Source organism: Rhinolophus sinicus, linkage group LG01 (assembly GCF_036562045.2).
Source record: "Rhinolophus sinicus isolate RSC01 linkage group LG01, ASM3656204v1, whole genome shotgun sequence".
Taxonomy (NCBI): domain Eukaryota; kingdom Metazoa; phylum Chordata; class Mammalia; order Chiroptera; family Rhinolophidae; genus Rhinolophus; species Rhinolophus sinicus.
Genome location: NC_133751.1, coordinates 180,830,830 through 180,855,675, shown reverse-complemented (window position 1 = coordinate 180,855,675; position 24,846 = coordinate 180,830,830). Strand labels below are relative to the sequence as shown.

Genomic DNA, 24,846 nt, shown 5'->3' with positions numbered 1-24,846 from the left:
AACCTTGGCTACTAGTCCTCCCTTCTGGGGCTTGTTATTATTTGTATATTTGTCTGGTGAAAGGCTGGATTATTTCAGTGGAATCCGTTCCTCCACTAGTGGAACTCCTCATGGGATGCAGGCTTAGTTATACTTAGTCACCCTGGAGTGACAGTGGTTTTGGAGCAGTTCTTTTTAAGCCTCTTTCCCTGATTACACCCAGCAGTTAAACTCTGGTAATTTCCAGCTGTTTGTTCTATTGTTTTCAAAAATGCCCTGGACCTTAAATTGTTCTACAGACAAAAATCAATCAAATTTGGACTTCTATGAAAGGATAGTTCCTAAGGTAAATGTTTGAGATTTGTTATTATAGGCATGCTCTTCCCTGCTGGCTTTTCCCCCTAGTTCCTCAGGTAAACTGGTTAGCCTACAATAAATCTAATTCATTGTCCAGTGAAATCTACCAATCTCCTCCCAATTGCCTTGCACCACAATTTCCACTGTTTTTGAGAGTATCCGTAAGCTTGAATTTCTTCAAACTCTGTTGCAAGTGAAGTCAGTTCCTTTGGGAAAAGATTAGGAGCTATCTACTTCGCAGTTTCTCCCTCCAGGCAAAATCCCTGAGTCATGCCTTGATGCAGGGGTGGACACATATTTTTCTTTGAGTGACATCCTGTTGTAGGAGCTGAGTGCTAAGTGTGGAGGGTGACAGTAGTCTTAGGTATTTGGGGCTTGCCTCTTCCTGCATGAAACTACCACCTATGGGCAGGGTCAAGTGATTGGGGCCTCCAGAGTTTCAGCATGCCACACCCAAATCAGTCTCCAGCCCATGACTGGGGTCTTGGTGTCTTGGGAAATAAGAGTTTCTACCTCTTGACTGTACTCCCCTGGATTTTGCCTTAGCGACAGGTAACCAGGTACAGGATATGAAATGCTGACATCTACCCCTCCTGGGAAGATAGCTCTTGGCTGAGAGCTGTAGGGAAAGGGAGCCCTATGTTCTTGGCTGCACTAGGCTAGAGCGGAACTTCCATCTTCCTGAACTGCGAGTTGGAAAGAAGAGAGTGGTTCTTAGTTTACATACCAGTCTCTCATTATTGCTAAATATTACTAGACTTCCTTGAACAAACATTTCTTCATTTGATGTGTGTCCTTGGAACAACTTCTAAGAGACTTTAAATGGCTGTTTTTAAAATAATTTCCACCAGTTATTTAAAAACTGGTGTGCAGGTTCATAGACCTCCTCACTCTATCATATTGGAAGCCCTTCTCTTTTGTTTTTACTTAATAAAGGTATTTAGGGTCATTATTTTTCCTCTGTTAATTGCTATTTAAGTATCCCATGGATTATAATTTGAAATGTCTTCTTTATCACTATTTTTCAGAATTCCATTTCCCTTTCAACCAAGAGTTAATACAAGGTATTAAAATTTACAGGTGGAAGAGCCTTTTAGATTTTTTCATTTTTAAAATTATTTCATTTTATTGCATTGTAATCAGAATATGTTGTTTGTAATATTTCTTCAAGAAACTCTGACATTTTTGTGTGCCTTAGTATAATTAATTTTTGTGAATTTTCAATGTGTGCTTGAGATGAAGTTATATTTTCTATTAGGGTTTGTATATATTCAAAATATCTTATTGATTATGCTGTTTAGATCTCTTACATCTTTACTTTTCTCGTGTTTTTTTTTAACTGAGTGATATATTAGAGTTTCCTATAATTAATTTGTTTGTATTTCTCCTTGCATCTCCTGTAGTTTCCATCTTACATAGGTGGTTGTTTATTTCTTATGTAGATATTCATATATCTTCATTGTTTACTGTGGTCATTTTGATCCATAGCTTACCTAATTAGAAGTAATTTTCACATAAACTTCCAGTTTATTAAAAATTAATAAAATATGAGAGCAATCAAACAAATTTGATTTGCCCTATATCCTACTCTCATTTCCTCAAAAAGAAAAAAGCCATTGTTTTTATTTTCACTCAACAGTTACAAGAGATTTACCTGAGGATTCATTGGAAGACGATTTTGAGAAGGAATTCTCATTTCTGAACAATCTCCTAAGTCCTGTTTCTTCAAGTACTAGTGAATTTACCCAAGAATGCCAGGCTGCCTTTGGGAGCCCCAATGCCAGTCTCATGTCCCACGAGCAATCTGTGGGATCTGAGCCTCTTGCTCATTCTGCACGATTCCTTCCTTCACATCTCTTTGACCTTGGCCTTCATGCTGCTGGAGCTTTCAACAGTAAGTGTCTATGAAACACTTGGACACCGTGACTTATTTTGTCCTTGTGAATCAAAACTATGTTCATGTGGATGCTAAAATCAGTAGGATTGATTTTAAATACTACTAGATAAAACCTGCAGTCACACAAATCAACTGGAAAAATAAAAACTATTATCACCCTTGGAGTCTGCCAATGATAGTATAACAAGGGCTGCTTTCCTGCCACCTCCACCAAACCCCACATTTTCTTCACTGACTTTACCAGGTGTCTTCTCTACACAGAAAATCAGTGTCTTGTCTGAAATTCTTGACCTGCTGTTACCCCTACCTAGGACAGGCAGGTAATACTGTTTCTTCTGCCTAGCAAAACTTGGTGTGTTTTCTTCCTGTGGGTTCAGAGTTGACAAGAGACGGAGTTCTATGGCAGCCTTCTGGGAAAGGCTGCAGGAGTGGGGACTAAAGTAGAAAGCCAAGGGCAGGGTTTTTTCCTGAGGAAGGGGTCATCTTCTTTGTTTATATGTCAAGGACTCCCTCTACTCACCTGCTGTTCTACCATCCTGTGTCCAACCCAGCACTTTGGGAGTCATTTTGCTCCCCAGTTCCATATTGGTTACTAATCCTGTCAATTCTTTTTCTAAAACGTCTCAAATTTCCCACCGCTCCTCTCTGCCTCCACTACCAGAGCCATTTAGAGCCTCATTTAGGGTCCTGGGTTGCTGCAAGAGTCCACTTTACAGATCTCCCAACCCCCAGTTCACCGTCTAAGCTTCCTCCAGAGTTTATTCTCCAAGCAAATTCTGATGTCAGCACCCTGGTTACATTTATTAAAAATGAAGCACCATGGGCTCAAGGATATAACCTGCCTGTCCCTGCATTTCTATCCTTATCGCCTACCTTTCTTCTACATACTTACCATTTTCTATAACCATATTGAATATTTTCAGATCTCTCTGAGGAATCTTTGCTTGTGTCACTTTTTTTTACTTATGTTCAGTATTGGAACTTGGGCTGGAGCCTGAGTATTTTAGAGTCCCAATCCAGTTATTTCCTTAAAATAAATTTGTAGGAATTGGATTTCTGAGTCCAATGGCATAAACATAATTACTGGTTTCAAGATTCTAATTATCAGGTCTATTTCCTCTCTGATCCTTAGAACTTCTTCTCTTTCTAAACCTTATCCATTTGCAGTTGTTTAAAAAAACTTGTGTTTGCACTCATGTACCCATTAAACATGGGGAAATGTTCAGAGAAATGTGTCATTTAGGCAATTTTGTCATTGTGCAAACACTATAGAGTGTATTTACACAAACCTACAGGTTATATAGCCTACTACTGCAACTTATGTGCTATACTTTTATACAACTGTCTGTGCAGGTTTGTTCACACCAGCATCACTACAAACGTGGAATGCATTGTGCTGTCACATTACGTTAAGACAGCGAGGATGTCAGCTTGGCGATAGAAGTTTTTCAGCTCCATTATAATCTTATGGGACCACTGTCGTAAATGCAGTCTGTCATTGACTGAATCTTCATTATGTAATGCATGACTGTGTTTCAAAACCACTTTGAAACTGTAAGGAAGTCTAATCTAACTCTAGTTGGGACTAAACTGATATAATTTGAATAAAATACATAATTGCAGATAAATTCTAAGTGTTTTATACCTCTATACTGTACCCTGGTACAAAGCTTGGAAGATTTATTAGATACTTTTCTTGTTTTTCTGATGCTATTTCTTATTTGATTAACAATGGATAATTCATGACTTCTCTCCCCCCCTAGGCTGGGCCTCCAAAGGGGGATTCGAACTTCCCCTTTCACACACTGATAACCAGCCGGTGCCTTCACAGAGTCCAGAGAAATTAACAAAGTGTAAGTTGTTTATATTCTTTGCCACTATGTTAACAATCAGTTGAATTTAGATAAATTTAGAAAAGGATCATTTTAGAGTCCTTGTCTCACATTATCCAGAAAAATATTTTGTTAATAATGAATTAAAATGAAAGCTGTACCTGGCTCTCCCTCAGCATACAAAGAATTGGATAGAAATTGTGAGCTTGTCATAGTAAACTAAATTCTGTACTTTAGTCTTTTATATTTTGTGTTAAGGTCTGTTGATAGTGGATAATAGCACTGGGGATAGAAGATGCTGCTTGACTACAGCATGACTATACACAAACAATGCATTCAGGCACTTAGCATGGGCCTGGGACATGGTAATTACTAACATATATGGAATATTCACCATATTGTCTGCAGAGCTGGTCCATGTTGTAATTACCATGTATAGTATACATAGAAAATAGATACATTCTGTCTTGCAGTATTTTAGATACATATTAATCTTGGTCACTGATGTTGATTTTTTTAAAACTTTTAATTAGAAAGAATTTCAAATGTACATAAATATTGCATAAATGAAAATAGCACAAAAAACACTAGTATACCCTTTACCTAGGTGGTATACCCTTTACCTAGATTCGCCGATTGTTAGTATTTTACCCCAATCGCTTTATGCAGGCCTCTGTGTTCTTTTGTTCTGAACCAATTGAGAGTGAGTTACATACATCATGACCTTTTACCCCTAACTACTTCAGTTTGTGTTTCCTAAGAACAAATATATTCTCTTGCATCACCAGAATATGATTGTAAACTTTGGGAAATATAATATTAACATAACACTTTTCTATAATCTACCATTTATTATTCCAATTTTGGGAGTTGACCCAGTAATGTCCTTTATAGCACTTTCCCCCTCTGGTATGTCAAGTCTAGGGTCATATGTTGTATTCTTTTGCCATGTCTCTTTAGCGTCTTTTAATCTGAAACTGTTCCACTGATTTTTTGTTTTTACTAGAATGCTCCTTATTTCTGTTTTAGCTGAAGTCTCCATGTGATTAAATTCAGGTCTTTTTTTTTTCTTTTGTTCTTTCTTTTACTAAATTCTTTTACATAAGAATAGCTGGTATACAATATTAGTTATATCAGTTTCAGGAGTACAATATAGTGATTTGACATTTTTATACCTTACAGTGTGATCATCCCACTAATTCTAAAAACCTGTCATCATACATACTTATCACCATTTTATTGTCTAGAATCCCCTTCATCTTTTCACCCATCCTCCTTTTCCCTCCTCTCTGGTAACCATCCCTTTGGTCTCTGTTTGTATGAGTCTGTTTTTGTTTTGTTTTGTTTTTTTTAGTTTCCACATAGTATTTGTCTTTCTATGTCTGAATTATTTCACTCAGCATAATACCCTCTAGATCCATCCATGTTGCAAATGGCAAGATTTCGGTTTTTTATAGCTGTATAATATTCCATATTGTGTGTGTGTGTGTGTGTGTGTGTGTGTGTGTACACGCACACACCACAGCTTCTTTATCCATTCATCTATTGATGAAAATCTAAATTGCTTCCATATCTTAGCTATTGTAAATAATGCTATAATGAACATAGCGGTGCATATATCTTTTCAAATAAGTGTTTTCAGGTTTTTTTTTTATAAATACCAAGAAGTGAAATTGCTAGGTAGTATGGTACACCTATTTTTAATTTTTTGAGGGATCTCCATACTGTTTGCTGTAGTGGCTGTAACAATTTGCACAAGGGTTCCCTTTTCTCCACATCCTGTTATTTGTTGACTTTTGGTAATAGCCATTCTGAATGGTCTGAGGTGGCATCTCATTGTGGTTTTGATTTGTATTTCCCTAATGATTAGTGATGGTGAGCACCTTTTCATGACTGCTGGCCATCTTTATGTCTTCTTTGGAAAAATGTCTTTCATGTCCTCTGCCCATTTTTTTATCAGATTGGGTTTTTTTCATTACTGAGTTGTATGAGTTCCTTATATATTTTGGGTATCAACCCCTTATCAGATGTATCACTTGCAAATATATTCTCCCTTTCAGGAGGTTATCTTTTCACTTTGTTGATGATTTCCTTCACTGTGCAGCAGCTTTTTAGTTTGATGACATCCCATTTGTTTACTTTTGTTTGTTTTCTTTGCTTGAGGGGACATATCCAAAAAGATATTACTCAGACTGATGTCAAATTGTTTATTACCTATGTCTTCTTTTAGGAGTTTTATGGTTTCAGGCCTTATATTTAAGTCTTTAATCCATTTTGAGTTTATTTTTGTGTATGGTGTAAGGCAGTGGTTCTTTTTTTTTGCATGTATTTGTCCAGTTTTCCCAACACCACTTGTTGAAGAGACTATTGTTACTCCATTGTAAATTCTTACCTCCTTTATCCTACATTACTTGACCACATAAGTGAGGACTTTCTATTCTGTTCCATTGATTTGTCCACGTTTGTGCCAGTACCCTACTGTTTTGATTATTCTAACTTTGTAGTATAGTTTGAAATAAGTTAAGTGTGATATCTTCAACTTTGTTCTTCTTTCTCAAGATTGATTTGTCTGTTTATGGTATTTTGTGGTTCCACATAAATTTTAGGATTATTTGTTCTAGTTTTGAGAAGAATGCCATTGTATTTTGATAGGAATTACATTGAATCTGTAGATTGCTTTCAGTAGTATGGGCATTTTAATGATATTAATACTTCCAGTCCATGAACACAGTATATCTTTCTATTTATTTGTGTCCTCTTCACTTCCTTTCTTTAACGTCTTATAGTTTTCAGACTTTTACCTCCTAAGTTGAATTTATGCCTAGGTATTTTATTCTTTTGATGCAATTGTAAATGGGATTGCTTTCTTAATCTCTCCTTCTGATTGTTCATTATTAGTGTACAGAAATGCAATGGATATCTGTATATTAATTGTGTATCTGGCTGCTTTACTGAATTATTTTAATTCTATTCGTTTTTGGTGGACTCTTTAGGGTTTTCTATAGATAGCATCATTCCATTTGCAAATAGTGACAGTTTACTTCCTTTCCAATTTGATGCCTTCTATTTGTTTCTTGCCTGATTGCTGTGGCTAGGATTTCCAATACTATATTGAATTACAGTGGTGTTATTCAGTTTTTCTCTTATATAATTACTGTTTTATTTTATCCTCTCTTGCAATTACTAAGCAGTCTGTGGAGAGACACTTTGTTGTGACCATGCACAAGTCTTCTAGCTCTTCATCAGAATTTCCACTTAGATTTAAGAATCATTGTTGCTTTTTGCCTGATTCAATCTTTACTGTAATGGGTGAAAAATGATTTTTCCATTCTTGTATTGTGGTAGAAAACATATAACAAAAATTACCGTCTTAAAACTATGTTTAGTAATGTTAAGTATATGCAAATTGTTGTGAAACAGATCTCCAGAACTTTATAACTTTTAATTTTTACTTCTTTAAGTAGAAAAGATCAAAGATATCAATAAGAAAATATACAAAAGAAAAAAATGCTCACTGACAAAGGCAAAGAGTAAAAGCAGTGGATCAACCAAATGTAAAGCTAGTACAAAGGTGAAAAGACAAAAGTGTGAAGACCATGTGTAATTACAACAGTAAATTAAGGGATAAACACACACATATGAAATAAAAAAGGACAAAAACATAAATGTGGACAGGGTGAGTAAAAATGTTAGTAATTGTAAAATGTATTTGAACTTAAGCAACTATCAAAACAGAATGCCGTAAACAGATTGGTATATATGAAGCACATGGTAACCACAAACCAAAAGTCTATGAGATTTACAAGAAATAAAGAAAAAAGGAAATCAAAATAACACTATAGAAAATCATCAACGTACCAGAGAAGAGAGCAAGAGAATAGGAAAGGAGCAGAGAACTACAAAAATGATCAGAAAACAGTTAATAAAATGGCAATAACTACATACCTATCAATAATTACTTTAAATGTAATGGAGCAAATGTTCCAAATGACATAAGGGTGGCTGAATGGACAAAAAAAAAAACAGACTCTTACATCTGTGCCTACAAGAGACTCACTTCAGATTGAAAGACACACATGGACTGAAAATAAAGGGACAGAAAAAGATATTTCATGCAAACGGAAACAAAAAAGCTGGAGTAGCAATATTTTTAACAGACAAAATAGACCTTTAGCCAGACTCATCAAGGAAAATAAAAGAGAGCCCAAATAAATGAAATTAGAAATGAAAGAGAAGTGACAAATGTTACCACATAGAACTCAACACCAAAAAGAACCAAAAAATCCAATTAAAAAATGGGGAGAGGACATGAAGAGACCTTTCTCCAAAGAGGACATACAGATGGCCAACAGAGAAGTGAAAAGATGCTCAACGTCACTAATCATCAGAGAAATGCAAATTAAAGCCACAATGAGATACCATTCACTCCTGTTAGAATGGCTGTCATCAATAAATCAACAACAAATGTTGGCGAGGATGTGGAGAAAAGGGGAACCCTTGTGCACTGTGGGTGGGATTACAAATTGGTGCAACCACTATGGAAAACAGTATGGAGGTTCCTCAAAAAATTTAGAAATAGAACTACCTGTGTATGACCTAGCAATTCCACTCCTGGGTATTTATCCAAAGAAATCCAAAACACTAATTCAAGAAAAATATATGCACCCCTATATTTACTTCAGCATTATGCACAACAGCCAAGATGTGGAAACAATCAAAATGCAGATCAACAGATGACTGGACAAAGAAATTGTGGTACATTTATACAATGGAGTATTACTCTGCCATAAAAAGAATGAAATCTTACCATTTGCAACAACATGAATGGAAGTGAAATAAGTCAGAAAAAGACAAATGCCATGTGATTTCAGTTATATGTGGGATTTAAAGAAAAAATAAATGAACAAACAAAGCAGAACAGACTCATAGATACAATGAACAAACTGATGGTTGCTAGATTGGGGGGGGTTGGGGGAATGGGTGAGAAAGGTGAAGGGAATAGGAAGTACAAATTAATAGTCACAAAATAGTCACGGGGATGTGAAATACAATATAGGGAATATAATCAATAATGTGAAAACTATGGTGTCAGATGGACATTAGACTTATCAGGGAATCACTTTATAAATTACACGCATGCCTAACCATTGCACTGTACACCTGAAACGAATATAAAATGTCAAATGTCAAATATATATATATATATATGTATTGATATGTATGGGATGTAAAGTACAGCATAGGGAATACAGTTAATGGTATTGTAATAGCTATGTACGATGTCAGATGGGTAGTAGACTTCTTGGGGTTATCACTTTGTAATGTATTTGAATGCCTAATCATTATGTTGTTTTTGTACACCTCAAACTAATAATACAAAAATTTTTTAAATGTAAAAAATATATTCAGAAATCAGTTGCATTCTTATATACCAATAACAAAATATGAGAAACAGAAATTAAGAAAACAATCCTATTTACAACTGCATCAAAAAGAATAAAATACCTAGGAATAAGTTCAACCAAGGAGGTAAAACACCTGTACTTAAAAAAGTATAGGAGGTTAAAAAACAAATTGAAGAAGATACAAATAATGTAAGAAGATATTGTGTTCATGGATAGGAAGAATTAACATCATTAAAATGTCCATACTATCCAAAGCAATCTACAGATTCAGTACATCCTTACTAAAATACCAATGACATTTTTCACAGAACTAGAACTAATAATCCTAAAATTTTTATGGAACTGCAAATGACCCCGAATAGCCAAAGCAATCTTGAGAAAGAAGAACAAAGCTGGATATCAAACTGTACTACAAGCTATAGTAATCAAAATATAGTATGGCACTGGCATCAAAACAGACACATCAATCAATGGAACAGAATAGAGAGCCCAGAAATAAACTATTGCCTATAGTTAGTTAATCTATGACAAAGGAGGCAAGAATATACAATCATGTAAAGACAGTCTCTTTCATGAGTGGTGTTGGAAAAACTGGACAGACACATGCAAAAAATGAAACTAGACCACTTTCTTATACCATATACAAGAATCAACTCAAAATGGGAAACCATAAAACTCGTAGAGGAAAAAGAGGTAGCAAACACTCTGACATTGTTCTTAGTAATATATTTTTTTAGATATATCTCCTCGGGCAAGGGAAACAAAAGAAATAATAAACAAATGGGACTACATCAAACTAAAAAGTGTTTGTACAGGAAAGGAAACCATCAGCCAAAGGAAAGACAACCTACTGAATGGGAGAAGGTATTTGCCAATGATACATCTGATAAGGGGTTAACATCCAAAATTTAAAAAGAACTCATTCAACTTAACACCAAAAAAACCCAAATAATCCAATTAAAAAATAGGCAGAGGAACTGAAAACACATTTCTCCAAAGAGGACATACAGATGGCCAACAGACATATGAAAAGATGCTCAAAGTCACTAATCCTCAAAGAAATGCAAGTCAAAACCACAATGAGATATCACTTCACATTTGTCAGAATGGCTATCATCAGTAAATCAACAAACAAATGTCGAGAATGTGGAGAAAAGGGAACCCTTGTGCACTGTTGGTGGAATTGCAAGGTGGTACAGCCACTATGGAAAAAGTATGGAGGATCCTAAAAATTAAAAACAAAACTACCATATGACCTAGAAGTTCCAGTTCTGGGTATTTATCTGAAGAAATCCAAAACACTAATTCAAAAAGATAAATGCATCCCTATGTCCCCCTATGTTCAGTGCAGCATTTACAATAGCCAAGAAATGGAGGCAACCTAAGTGTCCATGGATAGACAAATGGACAAAGATGATGTTGCACATATATAAAATAGAGTATTACTCAACCATAAAAAATAATGGAATCTTCCCATTGTGACAATGCGGATGGTCCTAGAATGTATTATGCTACGTGAAATAAGTCAGGAAAAAACAAATACCATATGATTTCCCTTATATTTGGAATTTAAAAAAACAAAATAAATGAAAAAACAAAATCATAGATACACAGAACAAAATGGTGGTCACCAGATGGGAGGGGCTTAGAGGGGTGAGTTAAAAAGGTGACGGGATTAAGAAGTACTAATTACCACTTATAAAAATAGACACAAGGATGTAAAGAACCACACAGGAAATATAGGAAATAATATTGTAATAAATATGTATGGTTCAGGTGGGTACTACACTACTAGACTTAATGGGGGGATCACTTCGTAAGATAAATGTCTAATCATTATGTTGTGTATCTGAAACTGATATAATATTGTGTATGAACTGTAATTGAAAAATAAATATATGCATATAAATTTGTAAAGCACACAAAGAAAACAACTAAACCAAAATGACAATTGTTAGTATGTTAATGGATAGAATTAGGGAGATTTTTTTTCATGTTAGCATTTTAACATTGTTTTTATAACATAGATTTTAAGCACCAAGTTTACAATGTAACATTTCTACTTTGTAGGAGCAAAGGTTACTTTTAATTTTGAACCTTATCTGAGAGCCTTCTATAAATTATCTTAGTGTTTCTAAGAAAACTGTACTACTGCCTGCCTTTTCATGTCTAATCAAGTCCTTTCTCAGAGAAACATGTAATTACTTAGATATTAGAGCCTCAGCAAAGCACAAGGTATCTGCACTAGCTTTAAAAATTATTCTCATGGGGATATAATTGATAGTTAATTCTTGTCAGTTGTCAGAAATTTTTTTTATTCAAAAGAAGCATCTATTTTAAAATCATAAAAGAGGTACAATAATATGAATTCAGAAATCTGAGACTCTTTAACGTGTTTTTTTTTTTTTTCTTTAATAGCTCCCAACAATGGTAACCAAGACATGTCAGCTTGGTTCAATCTATTTGCAGACTTGGATCCACTTTCAAACCCAGATGCTATTGGACACTCAGATGATGAGCTTCTTAATGCTTGACTGAAAATATGAAATAACTTCAATGGCCTTGAGATATCAGTTTTGTAACATATTGCCTGGGGGAAAGTTTATATTGTAACCCATACTCAAAAGCATCGTGTTTGTGAATATAACACTTGTCAGCCAACTTTAAACAGATGGCAGTGATCACAATGGAATAGATTAAGTGTCTTTTTAATATCTTAGATTTGCAGCTGTTGATAATACATGGAAAATTTTAGAAACTGTTGAGTCTGAAATAGATAAAATTTCAAAATAACAACTAGGAACGATTCTGTCAATAAGGAGTTGGGCTTATCTTTTTAGAAAGCCTTTTATGTAAGAGTTGCTGGCTATGAGAATCTTTATGTGGATAAAGGACAGCATGTAAATTGGATGGTGATTTGGGGTTGGTTTTTAAATAAAATAGTGGCAAGCAGAATGTTCTGTTTTGGAAAATAACACTAGAACCAGTCCAGTTTCATCTTTAGTTAGAAAGGTAGAAAAAGATTTGAGAACCCAGTTTGCTTTAATGAAATCAGAGAAACAGAAACCTGGTGCTTGTTTTCTCCACTTAGAGGCTAAAATGTTATACAAATATTACTCAGTTTTTTTTCCTTTATAGAAAATCATGGACCCCTCCCCCCCAATTCCATTATCAAATTTTCATGAAGTAGCAGGATGGTGTATTTGCTAAGCACATCCTCCGTAGAAACAGAAAAATCTCTTCCCATTTCACAAATCAGAAGAATATCTAGTAATATTCAAGACATTGTACAGGTGTTTTCAGGCTTGATTTTTCACATTGCTACCATAACTTACAGTATTCATATTCTTCCTGAAGAGTGTGGGGGGACACTCCCTAAGCAATTGTCAATAGCAGTCCTGAAATTACCCACAAACTTCCATCTTAATGAGGGATAAATTCTAAACACCTTATGCATATTTGTATAATTACCCATATTTCTTGATGTGATTTAACCCAGAATACTTCCTGGCAGAGTTACAGAAAACTCGACATGATCAATAAGGAGTGTCTTATTTTTCCACTTTTCCCTTTCTTTGGGTGACATCATCTGAGGCTCTATTTGGTTACTAAGGAAAAACTGTTAACCCATAGAGGGTTTTGAATCTGAGTACTAGGGGGGGTTATATAACTGAAAATAGTGCAAGTTAATGAAAATAGCCACTGTATACACACATCAATCACTCAATTTCCTATTTGTTTTCCCTGCCCACCCCTTCATTTTGAGGCAGTTCTCCAGGTGTCTCATTTTTGTCATCCAGCCCATGGCATCTCCATAATAAGCATTTTAACTTAATTGTCCACAATAGTTTCCATGTGCTTAGTTCTAAACAGGCTTATTATTTATAAGAGAACTGTTTGTAATGTCTGAGTCATTGTATGTAGAAAAACATTTTTCAGGAATGGATCAGAGTAGGTAAAATGTAGTCCACCTCCCAGCCATAGCAGGCCTGCCTAACTACAATCTGAACTGCCCACAAGTTCTCCAGAAAAGCACGACTATGGCCAAGTTCTGCATACGTTGGAAAGACCTTATCTGAGGGTCAGAAACACAGACCCACGAAGTCTTTCCTTAAAATCTTTTCAATGCTTATTATTTTTATTTGGTTAACCCTTCAGAAGCATTTTTTAACTCTTGCTTTTTATTCGTGAAATTCCCAAGAATGCAATATTGTCTTTGTTCTGCCAAGATGCAATCACCAAGGGTATCGATTATGACTTGCAATCTAAGTTCTATACCCAAGGTGACTCTCCTGTCAGCTTTGAGTACCTCCAAAAATGCTGACTTTATACCATTGAGTTTGTGCCATTTTTCTGTTACTAAGTTCTTTCATTAATGCATTAGTTCAAACTATTTATCTCCTTGATATGCATGCAAAGCAGTCCGTTATCTCAGATAAACAAAGACACCATAACTCTCAGAGGAAAACCATAGTCTCTCCAAGCAAGAAGTATGAATCCCAGACTATGAATGTGAAGGGATACTGCCCTCAGTTTTCCAAGAGCAAAGGGTTTCAAAAAATAGAAACAAACAATGGATTTTTATTATTCAGTTCTCAGTGTCTCTAACATTGTCTTTCAACAGAGTATGTAGTTGCCCATTTAACCCAATGCAGCATTAAATGCCTTTAGCAAGTCTAGTTAAGTACCGTGTTTCCCCAAAAATAAGACCTAGCCGGACCATCAGCTCTAATGCGTCTCTTGGAGCAAAAATTAATATAAGACCTGGTCTTATGTTGTGTAAGACCCGGTCTTATATTTTAGTAAAATAAGACCGGATCTTATATTAATTTTTGCTCCAAAAGACGCATTAGAGCTGATGTCTGGCTAGGTCTTATTTTCGGGGAAACACAGTAATAACTTCAATAAGTCCAACAACTTCATTTAAGAGTACATTGAAAACTTAGTTATTAAAATTAAGGCAACCATTCATATTTTCTCAAGATTAGTTATTTGAAGCTCATTCATTCATTTAGGGACCAGATACAAAAATTTGGCTATTATACACCTAGATTGCTAATACAGGAAACCAACCACATATTCAATAGGGAGTGAAGGATGGGACAGAATAAACAGAACAAAAAGGTGACCAGTTGCTATTTGTCTATATCTAGATCTTCCATTCAATAAAAAGTAAATTAATTAACCTTAAACAAAGGTAGGCTAAGAACTCTTTCAAATAGATGCTTTTTATATTCAATGGAAATACCTATCTTTTACCTTTTAATAGCAAATATGAATGCATTTAACATTAGAAAAGCCCAGTTCTAAAATCTGCCTAATCTTTCTACAACCACTTCACTTGAAAGTCAGGAATAGCAGGGCATATTAAGATAAGTGTAACTTTATATTTTTGAAATTTTTCATTAATTGTAAAACATAGCTTTGATATGGTTAGAAACAAACTGTATTTTAACAAAGTACGTTTCAGTATTGCACAATGAGAAAAGTGTATTTCAACTGTGGATATTTATTTCACATAACTATCTTTACAGACCATCTGGAAATGTAGAGTTCTTACAGCATAAGAACAAAGGAAATTTGAATGTGCTCTGTTTTTCTGGGCCTTTTTAAATAAAGATTACAAGATGGCATAAACAAAAAAGTTTATTTCTTAAAGTACTCAATACAAATCCAATTGTTTCCCTATTAAAAAACTTGGGTTTTACCTTAGGAACATAGTAGTAGTGAGGAAGGTAGTTTGAATTGATCTATTAGGTTGGTGCAAAAGTAATTGCGGTTTTTGCAATTATTTTTAACCTTTTAAACTGCAATTACTTTTGCTCCAACTAATGAACATAAAACCAGGGCAATTAGTATCCTTGTGAGACTCATTCTTTCTAATTTACTTCTTACATAAAGGACTCTGTAAGATACAGGAAATAACAGAATGTGTGTTCTTTGTGTAAATACTCAGTAACAAAATACAAATTATCAAATATCAAAATGTGGTGCCTAGAAGCAATAACCGGTGAAATATAAGCCATAGTATTTAACCTGATTTCCTGAAGGCAGGAATAAAAAGAAGAAAGTCAGAATTGATCCAGCACATTGGCAGGGCCCTGCATTTCCTTTCCTTGAGCAATGAAGCAGCCCCAGAATCTTCGGATATAGAAATTAAACTAGGGAGGAAATTCAAACTTGTTTAAATACGGCTAAGAAAACCTATGGCATAGGATGGGAATAAAAATGTGTGTTGGTCAATATGGGTCACATCCATACGCCCAACATAAAATTTCTCTTTCCATTGTTAAGTGCCATTTAAAAGGAGACTAAAGAGTTCAATAAAAACAATCCGTGGCATTAATAGGTAAGATTTTGAAGTGCATTGTTTTTACATTAAAGAAAGTTGTTTGCTTTTTCCCATTTCACATTAATACCCTCTCATTTAAAAGTCTGAACACTAAAAAGAAGAAAAAGAAATTGTCTGCAGCCCTACCAACTAGGAAGAACCACTGTTAACATTATATATTATTTTGTAGTGCCTTTGAGCTCACGTATGATTTAAATTGAGATCCAGGTGGTTTCGTTTTGTTGTCTTCTCTGTCTGAAATGTGTATAACCAAGTTAGTTAGAGATTGAAGAAATTACTTTTGTTAAACATTTTCCTCAAAAATTAAAAAAAAAAAAAAAAAACCTACCAAAAATGTAACTGCAGTCACTTTCTGCCTCTCTAAAAGATGCACTCTCCACATTAAAGAAAATATTTCTCTTGAATTTCTACACCTATAACAACCTTAAATCCAGAGCGTGAGGACTTGTGTCACTAACTTGCTTGGTCAGGAACTGGTGTCTGACCAGCTTACTTTCTCTTTGCTTTCTGAACCAAGCTGCCAGCAGCTGAAGCAAAGACGTCCACACAGGAGAACACACAGGGCAGTGAGTAGCAGTAAGGTTTTGTGGTTAAGTTTGAGTTCTCGAATTGTTCTTGGTTCAAAGCCAGACTTTGGCATTTCCCAGATGTATGACCATGGATAATTCCAATTTTCTCATAAGATAGTAAAAATAGCAGTACCTGACTTCAATAGGGTTATAAAGATTAGGGTAAACAGTAACATATAATGTGCCTGGCACTTGGTAAGCTACCAGTAAGTGTTACCTATTTTTATTATGATTTCAGCTTAACAGTCTTGACTATAATATACTTGACGAGATAAAATTAATCCAGTGGGACTATTTTCTATGACCAAACACTGGCGGCTTTCCTAAAGAATGAATAAACTTACCTAACAAAAAAAGGAGGTAAGTGTTTGCTTCCAGTTTTGTAAGTTAAGCTATTTTCATATTTACTAGCCATTTAACTCATAGTATTATCATCAGTACTTCCTTCATCATATAATTAAGAAAATAGGTTCAAAGAGGTGACTTTTTTACCCAATATTCCATGACCATGTACTAGCACCAGAACTAGTACCTAAATTGTAGCCCTAAATCCAGGGCTTTTCTGCATCTTGGACTCATCCCAATGATCTCAAAAATAAATGCTTATTAATACATGGAATTGAGACGAATGCTTATACTCCAGGTTTTCAACCATCAGAACCTCCTAAGAATCTTCTATAAAATGTTTAGCAGGAGATAAATTCTCAGTTTGAGGAAGATGCAAACTGTTGAAAAGACCAAGTACTTTATTTTTGATAAAACCAGCCATTTGGAGATACTTATTAAAGGGATGTAGTAACAATGTCTTAAAAGACTCCAATCTCATCTTTGTGTTTGTGTTAAGATACCAGACTATCCCAAAGGCACATACACAAATTATACCTAACAGTACTTTTCAAATCATTTTGTTTACAACACACAGTAAGAAATACATCTTACTTTACTACCTAGTATGTATGTAGTCACACGCTGCTTAATGACAGGGATACCTTCTGAGAAATGCGTCTTCAGGCGATTTCATCATCGTGTGAACACCACAGAGGCACTTACACAAACCTAGTGGTACAGCCTACTACACAGCTAGGCTCCATGGTACAGCCTGTTGCTCCTAAGGTACAAGTCTGTACAGTAAGTTACTGTACTGACTACGGGAGGCAATTGTATTATACAATGGTATTTATGTACCTAAACATATCTAAACCTAAAAAAGGTACAGTACAAATACAGTATAAAAGGTAAAAAATGGTATACCCATATAGGGTACTTACCATGAATGGAGCTGGCAGGACTGGAAGTTGCTCAGGGTGAGTCAGTGAGTGAATGTCAAGGCCTGACTACTGTACAGTACTGAAGACTCTTTATAACCACTGTACACTGAGGCTACACTAAGTTTATACAACATGAGATTAAATTAAGCACAAGAGATCATGCAATCAAAAGGCACAGTAAACAGGAGATGTATGAAGTTGTTACATGTAACACGGCATACTGTTTTACAGAAAACTTCTATAATAAGGAGAAATACTCTAAAATAAGACAAAAAGTGTATTCTAGCAAATACATAAGCCAGAGACACTGTTATTTATCATTATCAGGTATGTACTGAACATAACTGTATGTGCTACACTTTTTGTGTGTGTGTGCTACACTTTTATATGACTGGCAGCATAGTAGGTTTTACACCAGCATCACCACAAACACGTGAGTGATGCACTGCGGTAGGACATTGCAATGGCTAAGATGTCACTAGGCAAGAGAGAGTGTTCAGCTCCATGACACGCTTATGGGATCACCGCCATATATGCCGTCCATCATTGACTGGAATATTGTTATGCTTTGCATAACTGTATCTCTTTGTCTAGCAGAAGTTTTACACACAAATACTCTCATATATGAATATACTTGTTTTCTATTCTGCTTCATATTTTTTTAAAAAGTTGGCTGGGCCCATTTAATTCATTTCAATACCCAAACAGTTTGAAAAACACTGAACCAAAGAGATACAAAGGCTATTTATATTATCATACCATGTTCTGTAAGTTTAAAATAAAGATATTTAATAAGCACACCTAACCTTAGCAAGAAAAACTGGTACTGACATACAGCAGGTCCTTGAATAACATCAAGTCATTATAACTTAACTCATAGGAACTTAACTCTTATTTGTATCAGCCTATAGTAAAATTGGTTTCGTTATAAATCATTTCTCTGAAGTCACAGAGCCTTTTGATGACAGTAAGCGAGGAGGACCTTACTGTACATTGCCAGGAAACGGCTATGAAGAGAATACTCTTAAGTATTTCACATCCAACCACTTAACAGTAATTGAAGGGAAAGGATCATTACAGACCTAAAAACTTTTGTTTGGTATTATTTAATACTAATGCAAAAAAACAATAAATGAGGGAACACTCAGCTTGAAATCTAAATTTGCTCCTTTCAATCTCTTTCAAGGTGGGAGGGATAAAAAAAAAAAGGGAGAAAGTTTGAGCCAGTTTGAGATTCTCTCTGCATTTGATGTTATGTTAAATATAAATATATATACATTAGTTATCCCCAAATTCTGGTTAATCTTTTCCCCCAGAAATAATTTTTTCAAAGTAATTGGTGACCACTTTTTATGACTGACAGCTGTGATGACTTTTAAACTTAACAGGTGTCCCTGCTTTTTAAAGTGGTTATCCTGCACAAAGTCTTCACTGGGTCATATCTGATTGCGTCTGTCGTGTGCATCCAGACTAAACCTCTCAGCCTGAACAACTGTCTTGCATAAATAAACCACTGTCACAAAGGAAGAATATGGCTGGGTTACCAAGAATGAACTACCAACACAAAGGGAAAAACAATCCTCTTCTGTGTTCCTCAGAATGAAATTAAGTGACTGCCCAGCTAAATCGCTTAAATTTCAAAGCACTGAATTACTTATAAACACACATATCCTTCAGTGTACTTGCTTATACTTCAATGTTTGCTTAGCATTTACCACAAAGATCAGGAACTTTAAATTCTGGAGCAAGTAAGGAGGTAGCATGGAAATAACTGACAATATTATATATCCTACTTCACACGCTCATTTTTCTATCAGTTTGTGAACAAAGAATATACTATTTATAAGTTATTTCAGGTTAGATGTGTCTGGAAAAAATTTGAATTTGAGGCAAGTCATAAAAATACACAGCAAAGAACTCAAGAAGAACAGACTTTATTTTTAACATAAAAGTTCTATTTTCTTGTGAGGCAGCAACAAGTGTTCAGATACAGGGAATACATAAGTACATAGTAACAATATTTATCACCATTGGAAATGCTATTTGGGGGGAGAATTCTGTTAGAAAAACAAAATTTTTAAAAATTGCATTTTAAAAAGATTTACACAGCTTCAACAGAGATGAAAGATACAGACTTTAAAAAAACATAAATTATATTCAACAGGATTGTATAAACAAAATATTGTTCAGGACTGCTCTGCTTATCATTCATTTATGCAGAGTAAAACTTAAACCTTAAAGTGCAGAGTTAAGTATTCGTAGCTTAATGCAAATTCAGCACTTCCACTGGTCCGGTTTTGAGACATTAAAATTCCAAGTATTAAGGAATGAATCTTAAGTTTAAAACAGTAATGTAAATTCAGTAGCGGCAATTTTTCTTTTATTTCCTTTAACAAAAGAAAATCTTGACAACCCAGGCCTAATCTTGCACATACAAAAGGCTACAAATTCTGCCATTTTTTTACCTTCCAGTAAAGGCTAACCATTAAAAAGAAAGAAAGAAAAGCATTTCTTGTTGCCAGTAATTCCACAGCTAGCAATAGCACCTTCTAAAAGGCTGATTTGGCTTGTCATAAGTGTAAGAAATATTTTAAACAAAATGAAGAATCAAGATCAAAAATAATTTTGGCATCCATGCTCACCATATTAACCAAAAACGCAAAACAGGGGTTTTTAAACCATAATTGCTCACAAAAGCCATGACAAGTAATAGACTTAATCATGATCACAACCAGTAAATTTACATATTTTATCATCACAAAGAAGGAATTGTTTAAGGGCAAAAAAATAACTTAAGACTGACAAAGTGAATAACCACAGACTAGCTCCTTTTCCCGAAATATACATGTCACCTATTTCTTTCTTTTACTGCAATGGAAATAAATTTATTTAAAATTAAAAAAAAATTAAATTATATTCCCATTGAAGCTATTCTAATTTATTTACCTTCTGTACAGTTTTCTACAGAATAACAAGATAATTATGGAATGCAATTTTAGAAAACAGTATTATGTATTCTACTGAGATCCATCTTAAAACAAAAACAAAAAGTCCAACCACCTGTGAACTAAGGGTTAAATAAAAACTCTGAATGGACCTATGGTTAATATTTTTTCAAGACTGCGATAAAGCTCATATGCTTAAAAATTAGCCCTTTGGCACTGGCAGTTAGAGTTATTTGTACCTTGTACCATTTTTTTTTCCTTCAAATCTCAGGCTCTATTTCTCCCAAACCCAAGGGATATGTTTGGTTACCATACAATTCATTTATCTGCAAATTCACATTCTCCTTGTAACCAAGCATTAGAAGTTCCATTTATAAGACTATGTAAATAATAAATCTTAAACTTGTTCTCCCATTCTGATTTTAAGTTACTTTAGATTAAGGATATATGAAATTCTACACAAAATGTGAATTAGACAAACACACACAACGGAGTAAAAGGAAAAACTGTTAAGAAAGTGGTATTCTAGTTGTAAAATCCCCTTGTGACTTATAGGGATGGAGACAGAAGAAACTAAGTGTAAGGCAAAGAATATAATATAGATTTAACAGAACTCAGGTAATCCAAAAACTGAAGGTTTTCATTTTAAATCTTGTTTTAACTTCCTTCTCCTACCATTCAAACCAACTCGTCTGATTTGTTTTGCCTTTTCTTCTTCTGTACTTTTGATGCAGCAGTTCTCAGTGGTGAGATGGTCAAGCCAAAGGCATAACAAAGGCAAAGAATCAAGATTCTCAAGAAACTCAGCAGAAAAGTTGATCCTGAGTAACTGAGCTTTTACTGACTTAGAAGCCACAATGTACTAATTCCAGGTAAATTAGTTCGGGACAAAAAAGTTACCAAAATTTATCGGTCCCACCAACTGAAACCTGACAGACTTATTCAAGTTTCAATTTATCTAACTTGCCTAAATATACCTCCATTTTAAACTTAACAGGACACATTTTTGATTACTTACATGTTTTAAAGGTGCGTGAGTATAAGAAGTCCTTTCAGGAGATTTATTGCTACCACTAAGTTTTCTTTGATGGGATATGTCGGGATAAACTGATATATTAACCCTCTAAACTGTATCCCTTTTACAAGTATTTAAATTTTTTCCTCCCTTTAATATGTAGAACATTAAATTATTGCATCATAAGGTAGTATATGAAGATCTTAGAAGGATGCTTTTTTATCAACACAGTTTGCTGAAACTCGTTTTAAAAAAGAGCTGCTCCTTAAATTTCATGACCGCATAACCAGACATGAAATACTGCTGTCATGTGATATTGGCAGTGATTTTATTAGCATGAGCCTAAATCCAAAACTGTACGGATTTTTCAAAGGTTCCTGTTGTTTATGCTCCAAAGCTCCCCTTGCCTGTTTCCCCACTGTGTGGAATGTTGGAGAGACAACTAGCAAAATCTGTAGGCAACAATGTATCTCAGTGCCAACCACCAAAAAGAAAAGGTCAGTCACAAGATTCCGTGACTTCGGATTGCTATTCAATGGGTTACACTCCTGGCAAACTACTAACCCTGACCAAATCCACAAGACAACGACATCACAAAAGCAAAGGAGGAAATCCATGCAGTCATTTTAGGATCTCTTGGGACTATGATACAGCAGTGATTAAAGACAGAATGACACCTGTGGTAAAGGGAGATCGTGTGATAAATACTGCGCAGAAAACCAAAAGGGCTCCTTACTCCTAGCTATCAACATCTACTCCTAGCTTCCTTTTGGCTGACTTTTAAACCAACTTCCAATGATGGGTGAGAACATATTAAGCACTTGTCTCCATATTTTTCTGACCACATGGTGAAATGTGTACAGGAGTAGTGAAGAAAACAGCAGTTTTACAAATAGTTCACCCAAAGCACAAACTTCTGACATCAAAAAACATAAATCACATAATGTACTAATATTGCTTTTTATCTCTTTTTATATATACTTGTTCAATGCATTTACCTATCAATTCTTGTTTGGGAGAAGAACACAGTCATGAGATTAAGATTGCTGGGAAAATGTCAACAATCCCTTTGGTCCCAAAGCTGAAAACAGCTGAGAAAAGCACACATCTAGAAAGGGAAACAAGAAACAGAGGCCACCAAAGAATCTTTTGAACATCCTGTTAACTACGTTTCAGAAAATGTAACATTGGTAATATAAAATAGTCATCTTCATATAAAAGATGGTTCTTGCAGCATCATTCATGTCTCCAGGAATCATGTTTGTAGGGATCAGGTTTTTGTTTCTAAAGTTTAATTTGAAAACAAGCCCTCCAAAAGTAAAGAATGAGACCTTCTTTGTTTCAACCAGCGCTTTAGGAAAATGCAGGCTAAGTACTTAGGGCAGGCCTTCACAAGTGAGCAAAGCCATCAGAGGGGCTGCTTTCTTCCAGAAGCTGTACTGTGACGTGTCACTGTGGAAAGCTGGAGCACGTCACAGCCAACTGGGAGTGCACGATGCCATCCATCACAGTCAAGTAGTCTGAGGAGGTTCCCAGTTGCCCAGAACAATGGCTATGCAGCACTGGGATCTAGCCTTCAGCTTCCTCAATCGGTTCTGGTGGTGTGAGGAGAGAGGCCGATGGCATGACCGTACTTGTTCCTCGAGAGACTCGGTCTTGCTCTGTGTTTGTAGATAGGGAGGCCACAGCGATAGGCTGCAGTAGAGTGGTTGTCATGCCAGTAGTGACTGTCAGACTGTGGCCAGAGCCCTTGAGGGTAAGATCTGGGGTGGGAAGGAGTGGCTTGAGGATGCTGACAAGGCAGAAAGCAGAACCGCTTTTAGGAATGAAATTCACCTTGTTTTTGTCAGGACAGTAAAAAGCTGGAATTTCGTGAAGTTGTTTTGGCCTAGACAGAACAGACAACCCAGTACTTTTAAGTCACGGAACACTGGAAGGAAGCTCTTTTATTTTTTTTTGATACATAAAAGGAATACAAAATTCAGGCTATGTCAGAAGTTTTAAATGCTATGAACAAAAGTAGAATTAGACATATGATTCAAAACACGTATCTTAGAATGCCAGAAGGCCACCACTCGCTACTGCTGCTTTCAGGTCCCTGGCGAGCCCTGGGCTCCACATCGGCATCTCAGGCTGTATCAGCGCAGCTCAGTAAAGATCAAAGATGGCCAATATAAACAAACTTTCCTAAAGCCAAAGAACTTCTAGATGTTCATAGACAAAATATGTCCACTACCATGATTTTCCAAAGTTTGTACTATTTTGAATGGAGAAGGCAAAGAAATTAATGACATACAATGTCCATCTTTTGCTAAGTTCCACCACGGCATGACTCAACTTTGGTAGGCTCTAGTTTTCTCTTGAAATGCACTTAAAAATCTCTGATTGAAACAATTCCTTGAGTTAAACATGATGGTTTTCTGAGTAATGTAACAAAAATGTGAAATCAAAATAAAACTTTGCTCTGAAACTTCTATAAAAGCCAAATCCTTTCTTGTCCCCGGTAGCTCGAAAATTAACCCACGTAAGTTGCAAAATACTAGTATTAACTGTATTCTATGAACATAAAATATAAAACAAATGTTAAAGTAACATGGAAGTGCCACAAAACGAAAAATAAATTAAGGTGGGGAACCTAAATAAATCAAGATTCAGGTGGAAAAACGTCATGTGATCATCATATAATAAAAGTATGGTTCTCATCTTCCAATGAAACAACAAAAGAAAAAACCTGCGTGTGCCAGGTCTGCACTAGATTCTGGGGACCCAAAGATGAAACAATCTACAAAGAGACAGAAGTATGTAGATTTTGGGGGGAGGAGTACTAAGGACTGAACTATATTTCAACAGTTAGTCTTCTTTGTAATCTTGTGTGTTTTATACATTTAAAAACATAATTCAGAGAAACTATAGATAACTTCAAAGAATCCATAAGCTTTACCAGATAGCCAAAGGTGTCCACAGCACAAAAAAAGTTAAGAACTCCTGCAAGAGGGTCTCACAAATGTGATAAAATTGGCTTGTAAAAGGTTTAGAAGTAGCACAAAGGAGGGGATAACCTGTACAACAGAGGAAGAGGGAGAGTTTGGTAGGAAGAAGCTTTCCAAAGAAATCACATCTGAGCTGAGTTTGAAAGAATGAATAAACAACAGACCTAGGGAGTGGGTGCCAAAAAAAAAAAAAAAAGTTTCAAGTAAACAATGCTTTAGGTGGGCAGATTTTACTGA

At 35.3% G+C, this 24,846-nt stretch overlaps 2 protein-coding genes across 9 annotated transcripts in view; one reads left to right on the top strand and one right to left on the bottom strand.

The window, feature by feature from the left end:
* The window catches only part of ICA1L (islet cell autoantigen 1 like), a 59,983-nt gene extending 43,233 nt beyond the window's left edge, over window positions 1-16,750 (top strand). For all 7 annotated transcript variants that reach the window (XM_019726840.2, XM_019726842.2, XM_074340354.1 and 4 more), the window contains 3 exons: window positions 1,976-2,230; window positions 3,997-4,086; window positions 11,889-16,750. In XM_019726840.2, the coding sequence (XP_019582399.2) occupies window positions 1,976-2,230; window positions 3,997-4,086; window positions 11,889-12,004 (461 nt within the window). In that variant the 3' untranslated portion in view covers window positions 12,005-16,750. The remainder of the gene's footprint in view (window positions 1-1,975; window positions 2,231-3,996; window positions 4,087-11,888) is intronic.
* A 2,827-nt stretch (window positions 16,751-19,577) lies between these two features.
* The window catches only part of FAM117B (family with sequence similarity 117 member B), a 65,003-nt gene continuing 59,734 nt past the window's right edge, over window positions 19,578-24,846 (bottom strand). Inside the window, exon 8 of one of the 2 annotated variants that reach the window (XM_019726839.2) lies at window positions 19,578-23,507. In XM_019726839.2, coding sequence (XP_019582398.2) covers window positions 23,189-23,507 — 319 coding nt within the window. In that variant the 3' untranslated portion in view covers window positions 19,578-23,188. The remainder of the gene's footprint in view (window positions 23,508-24,846) is intronic. The other variant, XM_074340330.1, reaches the window with a different exon arrangement.